The sequence below is a fragment of the Vulpes lagopus genome, chromosome 6, assembly GCF_018345385.1.
Source record: "Vulpes lagopus strain Blue_001 chromosome 6, ASM1834538v1, whole genome shotgun sequence".
Lineage (NCBI taxonomy): Eukaryota > Metazoa > Chordata > Mammalia > Carnivora > Canidae > Vulpes > Vulpes lagopus.
In genome coordinates this window covers 96,445,473-96,463,450 of record NC_054829.1, presented here as the reverse complement: position 1 = coordinate 96,463,450, position 17,978 = coordinate 96,445,473, and the positions used below count along the sequence as shown (strand labels likewise).

General features: G+C 31.9%; 1 protein-coding gene across 8 annotated transcripts in view; it reads right to left on the bottom strand.

Moving 5' to 3' along the window:
- RAP1GDS1 (Rap1 GTPase-GDP dissociation stimulator 1) overlaps nucleotides 1–17,978 on the bottom strand; it is a 152,188-nt gene that overhangs the window by 68,211 nt on the left and 65,999 nt on the right. For all 8 annotated transcript variants that reach the window (XM_041758850.1, XM_041758849.1, XM_041758847.1 and 5 more), the window contains one exon: nucleotides 17,386–17,511. In XM_041758850.1, the coding sequence (XP_041614784.1) occupies nucleotides 17,386–17,511 (126 nt within the window). The remainder of the gene's footprint in view (nucleotides 1–17,385; nucleotides 17,512–17,978) is intronic.

Here is a 17,978-nt window from a genome sequence, read left to right as displayed (position 1 = left end):
AGGTGAAATAAAAATTTTTTCAAACAAAATTCACTGACAGAATTCACTGACGGCAAATCTTTTATGCAAAAAATAGTTCGTAAAAGTTTTTCAGACAAAAGGTGTACAATACAAAACAAAATTTGTATCTACCAAAAAAATGAAGAAAACTGAAAGTGATAAAAATGAAAGTAAATATTAAAATGTTTCCTCCTAAATTTAAAGATAATTAACTGTCTCAAGTAAATACATAAAACAAAATGTATGGCAATAATAGCACACAGTTGTAAGGTTATTAAATTATATGTGATACAATATTTAAATGTAAATTCTGATAAGTTAAAGATATATATTGCAAACCACAGGGCAACCAATTAAAACTTAAAAAGAGGTATAATAAATCACTAATTGGAATACATGGGAAAAATAAAGGTTACTCAACTTTCCTAAAAGAAATCAGGAAAAATATGGAAAAAAGGAATAAGAAGAGTTCAAAAAATCAGAAAACAATTAGCAAGACATCAAACTAAGCCAAACACACAAAAGTCACTTTTATTACATGTGGTCTAAATCTCCCATTTAAAAGGTAGAGATAGTCAGATTGGATAAAAAAGCAAGACCCAACTATATTATTTACAAATAAATCACTTTGAATATAAGTACATTCAAATTGATGAAGTACTGGTAAAAGATATATTATGCAAACACTAATCATAAGAAATTTGTGTGTATATGGTCAGACACAGTAGACACAGAACAAGCAGTATTATCTGGGATGGAGTAGGACATTATACAATGTTAAAAAGACATAACAATCCTAAACACACCTTGAATATTTACATAATAAAAACTGATAGAACTAAAGAGATTAGCACATTCAACTACAAAATGGGTGAAAGGCCTTGTTTTCATAGAGTTTCTATTCCCATGAGGAAGACAAGAGTAGTAAACAGAATAGAAGCTTCAATACACTTTTTTACAGGGTGCTATGGAAGCACAGAGAATATATATATTTTCTGGAGGAATAGAAGGAGGAAAAAGGAGAAAGGTGGTTTATATAAAAAACTTCACAGAAATTAAATGTTCATGTCCATGATAAACATAAATATAGTCACTTATAAATTATGAATTCACAATGAGAAGAGTTATACAGTAAAATTAAAGTGCTTTCTCTAGTTTACCTGTAATCTGGTTCTTATTTAATAGAATTAATAGTTCTTAACATACTAATGACATAATCACTTTGATCAAGGTCTTTCAAAACCTGTGACCAGATTAGCATTCATTCTCCTGACTTTATCAAACTTTTGGGGGAGGGGAGTACCTATGAATCTTATAAACGTCAGCTAGATTTTGGAAATATAAAAATAATTCATAGTTATGGAGAAAAAAGGTGTGAAGGAAAACATTTAACCAGTAAACACAATTAAGTTTTCAGAGTATACTGGAAGCACAAATAAATTAGGTTTAATAAAGGGTCAGAAATGTCCATGGTCATGGTCTCCAGAATGTCTTTCAAGACATTTATTATGTGTATAAAAAGGAAAAAGAAAATGTGTACTTTTGTGTTTAGATTCTGATTCCCTTTCTTATTAATTCTATTAAGAAAAATTTATGTAAAATAAACTAAATAGATTTTAAAATATATAACTGATGAATTTTGACAGTTCTATATACCCTAGAAATCACCAATACAATCAATGTATCAATTTCATCACAATAAAAAGATTCCTCAAGTCTCTTTGCAAGCCATCTCTCCCTCTACCTCTGGCCCCAGACAACCAATGTTTTCTGTCACTATAGATTATTTTGCATTGTGTGTATATATACATACATATATGCATTTGATATAAACATGTATATTATATATAAAGATTAATGCAGGATGTATTTTTTCACAGCTAACTCTATTTTAGCTCAGGTTGATTTGGAGATTCATTCATAGTGTCAGGTATGTAAGTGGTTTATTGTTTACTGCTAAAAAGTATTCCACTGTATGGCTATCTCACTATATCACTATATATATATTTTTAATTTTTTTTTACTGCATTTACCTATATTGATAAACATTTGGGTTGTTTCTAGTTTGGGGCACTGAATACTACCGTACAAGTACCTGGGTAAATAGCTAGGAATGGAAAAGCTGAATCATATGGTAGATATTTATGAATGTATCACTACTGAACACTATTATTTAAAAGAAAATTGTGACATGCCACTGAAAAGTTTTATTTAAAGAATTTTCAAAATACTGTAAAAACTAAAATTATTAAAAGACAAGACAGTTAAGTATTCTTTTTTTTTAAAGATCTTATTTATTCATGAGAGAGAGAGAGAGAGAGAGGCAGAGACACAGGCAGAGGGAGAAGCAGGCTCCATGCAGGGAGCCCAACGTGGGACTCGATTCCAGGTCTCCAGAATCACACCCTGGGCCGAAGGTGGCGCTAAACCACTGAGCCATCCAGGCTGCCCAAGACAATTAAATATTCTTGAGCATATAAGAGACACTTTAAGTGTTCATCAAATTGAATTGAAACTTTAGCTGCTTCATAACTAGATAAGCATAGGGCTTCTCCTCCAAAATCAATTTGGCCACTACAGAGAAGCATCAGCCCCATTCTACAAGACTGCTTTTAATGCATAACTTTCCTAAGTAATTTTATAATAAATAGTCACCTAAATCACAAAATGAGCAAAAAATCAGGGCTAAAAGAAATAGGATTGATAAGAAGAACCTCTAGAAATGATAGAAATTATGTCATGACAATTCAGAAATCTGAAGAACAAAAACAAGATCTTCATGCAAGAATGACAGCATTGCTCCCACTCTCAGAAATCATTAAATATTTTCACCAGAAGGCCTGATTGTCAATCAATTTTAATATCAAATTACTTTTTAAAAAATTGCCTAGGGACGCCTGGGTGGTTCAGTTGTTGAGCGTCTGCCTTCGGCTTAGGGTGTGATTCCGGGATCCAGGATCAAGTCCTGCATCGGGCTCCTTGCGGGAGCCTGCCTGTCCCTCTGCCTATGTCTCTGCCTCTCTCTCTGTGTCTCTCATAAATAAATAAATAAAATCTTTTAAAAAAATGCCTATAATTTTCATTCAGTTATGGCTTCTTAAAATACATATCAATCTGGAAAAAATGACTTGGTATATCTCCATATCTTTCTTTTCTTTATTATAAAGCATAATATAATACCAAGCTGATCTAATAAAGGTTAGGTGATAAAAATGACATATATTAAATGCTTATTAACTGACCTATACTATATTATGTGGAATAAAGAGAAAAAAAAATCACCTGGTATTCACTCAAATGACAAGCTTCCCAACTGAAAGAATCTATTCTTTCATCTTCTTATCACTGCTTATTTTAAGAAGGTTTTTCAGGTCACTAAGGAACTTTTTTGGCTGCTTGTTTGCTACATTACTAAGGTTTTGCTATTTAAAACCTCAGCTTACTTCATTTAAAGCACAGTAGCAGAATAAATTTTATGGTATTGAGCTACTAAATGGAAAAGCCCACTTTACAATACCAATAAATTAGACAAATTTAAAAGGATGTATCAATCAGTGAAAGTTGGACAAAATGGAATTTAAAATACTTGTTAAAAATATGTAAGATGTGTATAAATTTCCTATCATTCTTCATCCTAGGAATGGAAGAATTTATTCAAGACAATTGTTAAGGCAATATTTTAATTTTTATCACCTATATACCTTATACACAAAAGGAATAGTACAAAGCAATAAATATTTATAAAACTTGAAGGGTATACCTATTTTTGTCTAATTATTTTACTGAGAATAATAAAACTCTCAGATTGCTATCTGGCTTTCCTTAGTTTTATTAAGAATACTGATCAAATCACAATGTGTTTTACTTCTCAGTGAATAAAGAGGGAAGTCAGTATTTCATAGACTGCTCTACAATTATGGAAAATGACAAAAATAATGTATCAAATACGATACTAAAGCATGTTTATACACACATATACTTTTTCTATGTTTTCAAATTTGGAAAAATGTAAAGAGCTTTTCCTTCATCATTTGGTTCTGCTCCATCTTCTTTCAATTAGGTGGTTTATTTTTGTGATTTATAACAGATTAAACAAAATGTAGGTGTAGGATTAGCTTATAACAAAATTCTTAGAACCTATTTCTAATATTAGGAATTTATAATATATCCCATATCTGCAGAATTTATAATATATTCCATATTCTGCAGTTCTTAGAGCTAAACCATTAATATTAAAGCATAAATGTATTTAGTGAAGTATGTACTTATGAAAGTGATAGCTTCCTCAATATAGTACTTTGACAATGAAGCAGAGACATGGATTTTACATGTCAACAGTATTCTGAATACAATACATGTTCAACAGTATTCTGAAAAGTCACTTGAACTCTCAGTTTCCTTACCTGTAAAATTTGGAAGGGGTGGATTAGAAGACTTAATTCTAAAAGTCTCTTCTATTTAAAAAATTATAAATTCTAGGTTGCTTTATTTCCTAAGTTTTCTAATTCTCATGGTTCTTTGAATCTATACCTCTATCCAAGTATAATCTGAACATTTTGGCTAACTGCAAAAAATTACTTAAACCTTTTGAGTGTTTATCCCCAAAAATATATACAAATATAAAGATGCAGAATTTTCCCAACTGTTTTCCTGTTGCTGATTAGTGAGCATGTTTTAAGACGAAAAAAGCATGAATGATAACTTCCTCTGAAAGGTGCAGCATCCAATTCAGATATTTTGTCCTGATTTTAAAGCTGGTGGGTGTAGTGCTATTAAAATTTTGTTCAGTTAATTTTCTTTTTTAAAACTTGTTTGTATGTTGTTTAGGGTGCCCTTACTTCAGCAAAGGAGAAAGAACAGGAGAGCTTTAGAGTTTTTGAGGGAAAAAAAAAAAAACCCTATAACATAGAATATACCGTATCAAACTATTTTACATGAATGACACAAGTATTATGAATTTTTTAAAAATTTGAACATTGCTAAAAACAAGGTGTTATGTAATAAATTTATTTTTCATAAATAAAAAAATATCTCTTACATATCTCTATTAAGAACTCAAATTTATTACTGCCTCCAGAAAAAAACAAGCAGTAATAACAAGAAAGGTCAGAAAAAAACATAACATAAAACTCTGTTCTTTCCTATATCAGTAAATTGCCCTAACTTCTATCCAGCTGCTCAAAACCCAAGTCTAGATATTGCTCTTGATTTCTCTTACTTTCATTTCTGATCCAATCACTATAAATACTTCTCGAATTCTCGTGTTGCCCTCCGTCATCCTCACTGCTGTAACACTAACCCAAGTCACCATTATCTCTTGCCTGAACTACTACAAAAGTCTTAAAATCAGTCTCCATGCTTCCATCTCAATTCCCACTTTCATTCTCCTCAACCTATTTTCCTAGCAGTTCCAAGGGTGATATTTTTAAAATCTGAATCAGATCCCCTTTCATAAGTTCTTATTACTTTAGAATGATCCGCAAGATTCTCTATGATCTAGGTCTTGCTTATTTCTCCCACGCTTTTGCCCAATACTTTTCCTGTACAGCACATCTCTTTATCTTGAGCTCTTTTCTGTTCTTTCAACATACCGAGTTCTTTCCTCACTTAGGGCTTTGCAACTGCTATACTTCTAAAGGAAATTTTCTTCCTCTTCACTTTAAATAGTTCATTCTCATTTTTCAGACCTCAGATCAAATAACATCTTTCTTCACCTTCCAATACTCTCTATTCCATTATCTTGTTTATTTCCTGGATACCAATGACTACAATCTGTAAATATTCTTTTTGTAGTATTTACTTATTATTTATTTCCCCCTGTGCAAGCCCCTCAAGGATACGGAATTCTTGCTCTTATTTTCTCCTATAATCCTCTACACTGGCACAGTGAGTGTCCTGAACACAGTGGGCTCAATCACTATTTGTTGATTACATTACCTGGTGCATATACATGCACGAAAAAATACAAAGACACAGAGTAAGAATTTCCAGGGATTTACTCATCAGCACTACTGAATAAAAACACTCAAATCAAATAATCCATGGTGTAGGTACTGACACTTTGTATGGGCAGAAACATACATACATGTCTTCAGCAACATAAAGGCATGTTTCTAATTCTAACTTTGCATAGTAGAGATATATTTTTCCTATGTCATATAGAAGGCTGATTAAAAGGATGGTTCAACAGGTTCAATCTTTGTTAGTTTATTCAAATATGTTTTAAGCATGCAAATGAAAAATGTGAACCCATCAATATCTTTTTTAAATTCAAAAGTCAACTTATAAATAAACCAAGTGCAGGTAAAATGAATGAAAGATTAGATATAAAAGTAAAAGCTATAAATACTACATCAAATTACAAAAATGAGTCATGAAGAAAAATCTATCATGACTGTTAAATACTCATACATCAAAAAAGAAGCATAAAGCTTGCAATTTTGTGGCATAGTATTATATTCAAGGTTTAAAAATTTTGTCTTTATGCAGGATAATTTCAAATATATTTACATATTTACATGTATAATATGCAGGGTCAGGAGGAAAGCACTAGTTCCACAGATGCAATTTAAAATTAGGTCACAACATGGCATTTGATAGGCACAGCTTTGGTGTGTCTTATGATACTTGTATTAATTTCTACAGCTCAACAGATTTCTAACATTAGTCAAAACTGATAGGGACACCTGGGTTGCTCAGTGGTTGAGCAGCTGTCTTCAGCTCAGGTTGTGATCCGGGGATCCCGGGATCGAGTCCTACATTGGCTCCCCTCGAGGAGCTTGCTTTTCCCTCTGCCTAGTCTCTGCCTCTTTCTGTGTGTCTCTCATGAATAAATAAATAAAATCTTAAAAAAAAAACTGTTTGATAATTCTCCTTTCTTCAAAAAGACTTTTTATAATTGAGCATCCATAAATCACCATACATTTGCTCAGGGAATTGCTGAAATTACTCCATTTTTATATTTCTATATTCTCATTTTACTAGCAAAAAGACAGAGTATCTATAGATTATAAGCAAATTATAAAATAATTTATGGAACTCAATTATTTCCATAATATGACTTCTGAATAGCCTTTAGGTTATAATATAAATAATTCATAGTTTCACTTTATAAGTCGAAACTGCTCAAGATCAAAATTAAACTTTATTCCAATTATTTTACATATAAAAGAGGCTTATGTATCAGAATATTTCATACTTAAAAGAAATTATGCTAGATTATGAAAAGGTATGTGTATGTGTGTGAAATATATTTATAGTTATGATTTAAAATTACCTCGAACTGATAACAGCATAGTTTCTCAGAACAGAGAATATGTGTTAGCAAGGTTTCTTTAAGCAGACTGAAAATTTTATGTTTGATGAATCTAAACTTTAACTTCATCTTTAACAGGTAAAATTAGCATAGTAAAAGTTAAGAGAAGGGGAAGATTTACGCAAAAACAAACAATACTCTTATTTTTGAAGAACTTTATAAATTAGACTTCCTCTCCTCCCCATCTAAGACCTGTTACTCAGAAAAGCAAAATTCCAAAAGCCATTCAGGCTTTGACTCAGAGACAAGAAGCAAAGCTGGTATCCAAGGGATAAAAAGATTAATTCGGCAACCTTATGACTTCTTATTGAACTCAAGGAAAATCATCTAATATTTTTGCCATGTGCAACACTACCTCACATGCTGCCTCCACTTTCATATCTGTGAAACTGGTAACAACTACGTGGAAATGATTATTCCATCTCTTTTTTTTTTTTTTTTTGATAGGCACACAGTGAGAGAGAGAGGCAGAGACACAGGCAGAGGGAGAAGCAGGCTCCATGCACCAGGAGCCCGACGTGGGATTCGATCCCAGGTCTCCAGGATCGCGCCCTGGGCCAAAGGCAGGCGCCAAACCGCTGCGCCACCCAGGGATCCTTATTCCATCTCTTTTTAATGAGACAATCATTTTTTTATAACACAGTAGTTGGAAACTAATGAAGTATTGGGAAAAAGTAGCTAAGTAATGTGCTCTTTGCCCTACAATTTTTATTAAGGTAAAAACCTTAGATTTTTAAATACTATTTTAGTAAACAAGAGGGATTTGAATGTGACAAATATAATAATGGAAAGATCATAATTCCTCAAAGTGTAAACTACCTGAAGGGGTTACTTAAGTAACTATTTCTTAAGCCTAGTGCAGTACTTTGCAAGGACCAAACAAACTGATGATAAACAATCTAATCTTCACATTTTAATTTCATTCTCTTACAGTCAGTATTTACACATCACACCTGGCCTACTATAATGGCTTCCTCTTTTCTGCCTCACTTCTCTTCCTACTCAGATCCAAAGTCTCTGCTTCTACGAAGCCAAAATTCCAATTTCAAGTTATTTTTGTGGTTTTTTCCTGTCCACACATAAAAGTACAAAATAACTCCTTAGCCTACATACATTTTAAGTGCACAATTCACATTAATAAACAGATGCAAAAATTGAGATCTCTAATCACAGTAAACCTCTACTATCATTTGATTATTTAAACAACCCTACCCTCATGACTATTGATAACATACCCCATAACCTGAATTCTGAACCTTCCCCCCACACCACAAGTTTTCTACTATTACCTTGCCACTTTTATTAACAGATGGGTTTGACTTCTGTTTTACTGGGAAAATGGGAGGCCATGCTAGAAACACACTTCTGATTGTCCTCTTTACTATCTTAAGATTTTTAAATACCATCTTCACATTTTTTTATACCTTCACTTATCTTCTGACAGCTTTCGTTATGGTAGAAATGTCCTTTTCTGTTCTAATACCAACTCCATTTACTTGGGTTCATGGTTTCATTTCTTTTTTCATCTGTGCTCTTTTTTCATCAGTGATCTTTCTTCATCAGTTATTCTAAGAAATTTACTCTGTCCTCGTCCACAGGGTCCTAGCCTAATAAATATGTTCTCGTCTCCACTACCCTATATCACTCTAACAGTACTGCCCTTCCTTCAAACTCCTCATATCTTCCTTTCTCATTAAACTTTTAGAAATACTCTCCCTTCATTTCATTACTTACCACAGAATTTGAAATTTGACTCCTCTCTCCAGAAAACTCAAAGATGTTTTAAAACATGTATCTCTCTTTATCCAATCATCAAAACTCAGTATTTTTTTTCCTGGCAGTACTTGACACTTTACCACCCAACTTTTTGGAATCCATAGCAATAAACTTATTTTCCTCAAATCTTTCAATTCTTCTTCACAAGCTCCCCTATTTCTCCTACACCCTAAATGTGGCTGTTTTCCTTTAAACAGTTTCTTCTACTGTCATGGGTCAATGATCACTGGGTCACTCAATCACTTGTAAGTGGATGAATCTCAAAGTTCTGTCACCTGAATGTGACAACAGCACTTCAAGTTCAACACACCTCCAAACACAGCCACCAGATGGGGTCTCACTATTTCTATTGTTGGTGTTATCCTGATTCAAATTCTAGACTCAGAGACTCCTTCTTTCTTCTTATCTGATATCTTCTTGGGTTCCACACACACCCTCTTTCTTCCTGTTCTCTCTTTCATTTGTTCCACAAGCTTAAAAAGAAAAAAATAGCCTGCTCAGTAGTTATTCTTCATCTAGTCCACTGCCCAATATTTTTTAAGTAGGAATGTGCATCAGAATCATTTAGGGAGCTTTTGCAGAATATGTATCCAATAGGTTGATTTATCAGTTCTAGCATATGGCTAGATGCTGATTTATTGGTTCTAGTGTATGGCTAAGAAAATGTATTTTGAAAAAGGTTCCTAAGTGTTTCAGATGCACACTTCGTGTTAAGAATGACTGCCTGTCTTATAATATACACCTCTTTCAAAATAACTTTGTCTATGGTATCAATGAGAGCATTTCATTCTCTTGCTGAAATACCTTCAATGGCTCCCCATTATACAAGCCCTTCCTCAATGTGGGTTCCAGATACAGCTCTTCATTATGTTATCTACCTTTTAAAATGCTTTTCTGTGCTTCCGAAAAACCCTTTTACCCTCTCTCCACAGGTCCACATCCTGTGCAGATTAAATCCTTTCTTCTTCATGGATACCACTGGAAGAGCTCAAACACAAATGAGTTCCCTTCTAGACCTATATTATGTAACCTCCTACAGCATTTGTTACACAGTGCCTTGTTTTTTTTAACATTGATACACAAGCTTCCTTACCTTGATACACTATAATTTCCTTAAATATTAGAGACACACTTGGACAATGAGAAGTGAGTATCAGCAAAAGCCTTTTCCCCTTCTCATTATTTGCATTAGTTTTCTAGAATAAGGGTAAATTATAAACTACTTAAAGGCTGATCCTGAATTAATCAGGAATCTCACCTGAAGTAGAGGCTTGTGGCCCAACACAGAAATTCTCATGAGACTAGGAATGCTAATGTCTAACCTACCACTATAGGTTGCACAGTGGCAGAAGCTAGTAAAATTATTACTTGTTGATTACCAGTTCTAATCAAAGCCCTGAAAGTATAAATTACCTCTCCCTAAATCTTATTTTGGGATTGTCAATTTTTTGTTGTTTTTTTTTCCTGAAAGTCAAATTTGAAGGGAGAAAAAAAATAGAGGTAATTGTATCCTCCATTTTAATTGTATATATGCAGTTAAAAAAATTATTGCCAAGGTCATATTTTAAAATTTTATATGTATGTGTTTATGTACGTTAAGTGTATATATATATATATATATATATACATATATTTATGACATATATATTTCCCCCCATCCCTCAAGTAGAGTTGAAAGAAACAAGGTCATTCTCCACAGAAGAGAGGGCATATATGCCTCCTGGATACATGGGGTTTTCTAAACTTTTAATTTTGAAATAATTAGAGGTTCTCTCCAGCCATCTCATTCTAATGATCTCATTTACATAACTCTAATATAATATCTCAACCAGGAAACTGACACTGATACAACCTACAGACCTTGTTCAGATTTCATCAGTTTTCATATGCACCTGTGTATTTGTATGGGCATGTAAGGTTCCAACCAATTTTATCACATGTATAAATTCCTGTAACCACCATCAATAGATGGTATTTTAAAATATTCACTTTCATGCAAATCATATTTTTATAAAATTGATTAGAGGCTTCGAAATAAAAGATAAGCGTATTTTTTGATCTTAGAAAATAAAACATATATATTATTATATAACACAGAAATTGAGCAGATGAATACAAAGTAGAACTGTATTTTGGTTTAAAATTAACTAGAAAATACATTCAAGTCAAAGCTTCTTCAAATTTTTAAATTGTATGCTTGAAGTTTACTAAAAAACAATACTTTTGGGCTACATTGCCCAATTAAAACTTAAAGTGCTCAGTATTATTTCTTGGATTGTGTTGAAGATTTGGTACAAGAAACAATCATATGGAAAATATTTGGGCTATTTTTATACAGGCATTATTGAAGATGCTGTCACTAATATCAGCCAGTATCCTTTGCATATTTTAAGAGGGATATGTACACAATCATCTAGGGAACTAATGATATCCTAATGATAAATCTCTTTTAGTATTTATCAACAGTTTTTGTTTGATTGAAGAGAGTATTTATCCTTAACATAAAATAAAAATTACTTATCATAACAAGTAATGCTTGAATAACAAGTCTTTTCACCCTGGCTGCCAAGAAGCTAAAATTAAATTAGTGCCAGTTACAGTAAATATATTATCCTTGATTCTTAGTAGATTTAACTTTGCCTGTCTTTATAAGGTTTCTGGTCTTTAAATCCTTATTTTAAATATCTTGTGTATACTACTAGTATATGTACCATATCACAGCACACTTTTAGAAATAATGTATGGACTGAATGTTTGTGTCCCTCCAAAATTCATTTGTTTATACCCTAACCCCTGATGTGATTGATGATAGTAGGAAGTAACTAGGTCATAGAGGTAGAACCATCATAATGGGATTTGTGCCTTTATATGAGACAGGAGAATTTGCTTCTTCTCTTTCTTCCTTCTCTGCCATGTGAGGATATAATGAGAAGAAAGCTGTGTGCAAACCAGGAAGAGTGTCCTCACTGGATACTAAATCTACTGGCACCTTGATCTTGGTTGGATTTCTCCGTTTCCAGAACTATGAAAAACAAATGTTGGTTGGTTAAGCCACCCAGTGTATGGTATTTTGTTATAGAGCCCAAATGAAGACAAATGATCATATATAAATCCTACATATTTCCTTTGTATAGCAGTTCATAGTTCATATAATACACCTATATATAAACCTGATTTAATCCACACAATGAATCCACTTTACCAATGAGAAAACTAAAATTCAACAAAGTTAAACGACAACTTAGTAAATGGCAGAACTGGAAATCCCATCAATTGGCAGTATTTGCCTTCCAGGGGGCATAGTAAAATCTCATTTATTTATAATTACATTAACTTTAAAATAAACTATATTCCTCTTATAGGCAATGCACTATTTGCTTAATCTCTAAAAATGGCTCCAATTACTCTAACATTATTTTTTAAATTCTGAATATAATTCACATATTTAGTGTGTACTTTGTCAACAAGTTGTGTTCCTTTGTGCATATTAGTAGAGATGTCTTTAATAGCATGAAATTTTTTAAGAGCTTATAATATTATTACAAAACAACATCTATTTATAACTGTATATTCAGGATATCTTTATAATGAAGTGTTTTATTCTTTTTAAAGATTTATTTATTATTTATTTATGAGAGAGAGAGAGAGAGAGAGAGAGAGAGGCAGAGACACAGGCAGAGGGAGAAGCAGGCTCCATGCCGGGAGCCCAACGAGGGACTCGATCCTAGGACCCCAGGATCATGCTCTGGGCCAAAGGCAGGTGCCAATCCAGTGAGCCACACAGGGATCCCCTAATGAAGTGTTTTGATCTGGTAATAGCCATAATTACTATCTCTAACAGTAACAGTAGCATATAGTTTTTTACTCTTATATACGTGGTATACTTTGACAATAAACCCATTTATATACCAGGATTAACTGTTAAAAGTTGAAGAATCTGATTTTTATACTTATTGGTTGGTAATTCTATTTTACCCTAAAACTGAATACTGAAAAAAAAGTGGGGTAAATATATGAACCTGCAAAACCCTTTAATAACATAATTAAATACTAACCTAATTTATACCATTGAAATAAACAGTTATTTTAAATGCCAGATATAAACAGCTGCCTGTTAAATATAACTGCTGCAAATATACTTTGCTTACTTAGGCAATTTCAAGGCATGTCTGCATTATATTAATACACACTTATCTAGCCTACCTATATTACAAAATATTACAGATTATTGCTAAGTATATTTTAGCATTTGCAACCAGAACAATGAATCATTTTTTATATAAAATAGGGTAGTATATTATAATCACTAATATATATAATATAGATCTGTGCATATATTTGGTATCTTTTCCAGTTACACTTACAATAATAATAAACAATAAATAAACAATATTTCACTTCATAAATACTGTCTTTGGCAAGCCTGATTATCACCTCATTTTGAATATTTATTTATTCATCAGTGAGCATGAATCCAACTTTCTTTTATATCATGTAAGATGGCATATTATGTAAGTTCGCTAAGTGTGTATCTTTCCAGTAATAGTACTAATTACATAATAAGCATTAACTTTATTTCTGTAAAGAGACATTTTGTTTAATTTTAATAGGTATTAATTTGTATTGTGTATTAATCTTTTCTGGCATATAAAAGGGCACAAATATTTAATTTTGTCTAATTATTTTCTTCTAGTCCCTACTAAATAACTTTGAACAAATATATCTAATATCAATTATTTCCTGAACTCAAGTAGTAACATCCGCAAACAGAGAACTCAGTCTCCAATCATCAACTTATTCTTAAAATTTATAAATACAGCATCAGAATTTAACATGAAATTCTTTAATACCAAAGACCATTTAACTACATCAGCAATTTAAAATGTACACAGCTATATAAACAAAACTAATCACTGAAAGAAGGGAATACTATAGAGATGGGCAGATAAGGAGGAAAAAAAGAACTCATTCTTTTTAATCTCACCTTTGAGAGAAACATAGAATGAAACAGGGTGAAGGTATGCAATTCTGAAATTTAATAGTATTTCCCTTTATTTAAAATTACATTCCCCAATGTATCCCATCACAGCTAGGCTGATTCCTTTCTAAACTGAAAACAATTTTTCTCTGATCTTTGATTTAAAGGATGTCAAACTTCTTATCAAAAGGGTTATTTGGTGAAGTTCAAAGCAAAAGAGCTTTTAAAATGTTGCTCATATCAGAAGTCTGTTTGGATACTTCGAAAGAGAAATCCATAACTGAAGTACCTTTGGTGGCTCTTTGGAAGAAAAGAAAAAAGACCAAGCTTTTTAAATGAAAAAGGTTCTTACTCAGTGATTCTTTCATCTCTATATGTAAGAGAGAGACTAGAATTCAAAAAGTTCCTAAGCAAAAGGCCCCTTTCTGTCCCATTTAGCAGTTGTATCAGCCTGCTACCTGATGTTATGTAAGAGTTTCCTTCCATTGGGAAGAATTCCTAAAATGGGTACTGTAAAAGCTGGTAAAACTGAAATCTGACCTACTTTTTTCAAAAGACTTCCATAGATTTTATGGCAAGTGTAATTCCTTTTACACTTTGAACTCTCCTCCTTTCAAATAAACTGTCTTAACTGAAATATGCTAGCAACTGCTTTGCTTTTTAAGGGTTAAAATACCAATCCATAAAATATACATATATTTCTCAAATTTTTATTTCTAATAGTGAATGCCTTTTATGCTTTTTGCATACATGGTTTTCCTATCTATTGTATGCTTAGTATCATTCTGAATAATACTGAATTAAAAAACTATCAATTTGGAGTTCATCTATAAAATGTAAGTAATTAGTCTAATAGGTAAGTTTGGTAAAACACAAATGTAAATTTAAAACATATGTTATTTATAAGAAAAAGATTCCTTGTATTTATAAAGCTGTCATGTGTAGTTTTCAATCTTCCTTTTAAAAATGAACCATTACATTCTTGAGAAGGAAGAAGGTTAATTAATTAAAATAGAAGCTATTGAATAATTTTAAAAAGAGAAATCTAATTTCTGGGTTCATTCAAACTCCCAATTGTCATAAAATAAAATGAGAAATGCATTTCAAGTAAATTTACAAATCAACCACATAGCATCATATTTACAGATATAAAATATCATTCTTATAAATCAAATAAAAGTGCTGTACTTTTCTTAAAATTAGTCTGAAAAAATCACTAATAAGTTCACAGAGATTTAATTTCAAATAAAAGGATAAGAAAGCATACAGCCTTATGGAAATTATATGCACAAGACAGCATGGCACAATGAACACATGACTTACAGTAAAATCACTCCTTATATGTATTGGTTCTTAAGACTACTAACTTTCATTTTCCTTAAATAAGTTTTACAATAATAAAAAAATAGCCTGTGTTTTCCATGCTTAATTTCCCACTTAACTATAATTTAAATTGAATTAAATGAAAATGAAGTGGTTATATATGTTTATAAATAAATGAGACAAAAAAAATTACCTTCATAGCCTAAAGCACATCCGCAGACTTTACACTGTATACCTCATAAGAATGGAGCAAATAGATGCAATAAACACTATGATAATGGACTTCAGTTTCATCAAAATAATCTTATTAACTACACACTTATTACCCTAACTTCAAGGTCCTCAGAGTACACCAGAAATAAAATTATTCTGTGCCCATAAAAATCACAGCAATATGAGACAAGAGATCACTGTGTTTCTTCTATTGTGCCAAAACTAAGGGAAACGCCAGGACAAAAGTACTCAAAACAGGTATTTCCTATGGTTAAACAATGCATAATTTAAGAATAACTAAACAGAACAAAGATTAAAGAATATTCGTGGTAGACTTAAATTCTAGTAATATACACAGAAGGATAAGAATAAAAATAGCAATGATCAATGCTCCCCAAATACAGGCCATCAATCTTTATCACTCTGCAGAGATTTTTTTTTTTTAGTATATATTGTTAAAATTAATCATATAAAATTATGATTAAAATAATTCACCCTTGAAAGCTAATATAATATGATAATAAGCTATGATGTTTAAAAAATTTCCTAAATATAAAAATGCAAAATTATAAACATAAAGTACCAGAATTTTATAAATAAAGCTAATATCCTAGGATAAAAGGCATTGGAATGAAAGAACAGTAAATAAATTTATAATCAGTATTAGGGACTAGAAACTATATACTAAAATTCATATTAAGACATCCACATCCTCAGACATAATATATAATGTTCCAGAAAAAGTAAGGAAAGGAGAATAAATGAGGCTAGCCTTACCATTAATGCTACAGATTATAACTGAAAGTTGTAGTTTTCAGTCTTTTTCTCTTCTTTTTTTTTCAGTCTTTTTTTCTACTTCTTTCTTTCATATTATAAATAAGTATGTTCATGACCTTATTTTCTATCTGGCTTAAATGCACAAATCACTTTTTGAAGCACTGCCTATTATAAAAGGGCTATGTCTTTTGTGTATGAAATCAATGGGGAAAATAAACAGTAAAAATTATCCTAGTTATATAAATAGAACTAAATTCCTAGGAGACTTTAAAGGTAAATGTTAAAATATGTGTTTTTGGCTCAGAAAATATAAATCTAAGGAAAATCCAGGATAAGTCTAATTATACTGAATATACTCAAGATTTTTCTGTATTTTATTTATATAAATGTGGAGAGGAGAAGTAGAAAATGTAAAATTTTTGTAATATATTTATACCCAAGTTCTTGCTTTCTCTCTACCTGGCAGAGCAGTGTATTATAGAAAGTGGTGAGGATGACAGTGTGACATTATGACAAATAGAAATGGAGTCAATGCAAATGCAGTAGACCAATCTAGCTTTTGAGAAGATGATGGGTTTTATGAATGGTTTTATTGAATTGCAAGTAATTAAAAATTTATTTGGACAGACTTAGACACTTTAAAAAACTATGTTCATAAGCATTCTCATTCAGAGACAGAACTTCACTAAAACCTAACTAAAAGATAATACATTTTTTTTTCTAAAACTAAAAGCCCCAATTTCTTAGAAATTGACTTACTTTCCTCTGAAAGTATTATTTGTGAAAGCAGAGGAAAAGAATTAATTTCCTTAATTTCTTGGTTAAGAATGCTATGGCCCAAATTTCCAATGGTTCTGCTAAGGAAGCAGAGCTAAGTAATATTGGCCCATGTTAGTGTCTTAGCCTAGAAACGACAGTGCTAACACTAAAAGTGAAATTAGCCTCAAAACCATAATTCTTAAACAAAAGTTTTTAAGTGTATCATTGATATTTCAACACTTACGGCTATCGTAACATATGTTTCCTAGAGCCCTGCCCGTTTGAAGTAGCACTTCCTGGTCTTTGCTATTTAGCAGCTGCACCAATGGTGAAATCAATCCAGCATCCACACATGGAATACGCATAAATTCTGAAAATAAGAGACATACGTAATTAACAATCTAAATATTCACAATTTACATAATCATGTCCCTTAATAAAATAAATACCTACTATTAAAATGTTTAAGAAGGCTTACCATTTAAAGAGAACATTCTGTTCCAAAGTACCATTATAACTCTATAAAATACTTAATGTAGTTAAGTACACAAAATGAGTGAGGTTATATTTTTCTTTGTTGACAGTCTCTGTCAAAAACTAAAGTAAACTCCCTTCTAAAACCTTCTGCCTGGGATGCCTGGGTGGCTCAGTGGTTGAGCATCTGCCTTCGGCTCAGGTTGTGATCCCTGGGTCCTGGGATTGAGTCCTGCACGTGGCTCCCAGGAGGGATCCTGCTTCTCCCCCCTCTGTCTATGTCTCTGCCCCCTCTCTCTGTGTCTGCCATAAATAAATAAAATCTTTAAAATCTTCTGCCTTTCAGCCAATTTACTTTTTAGC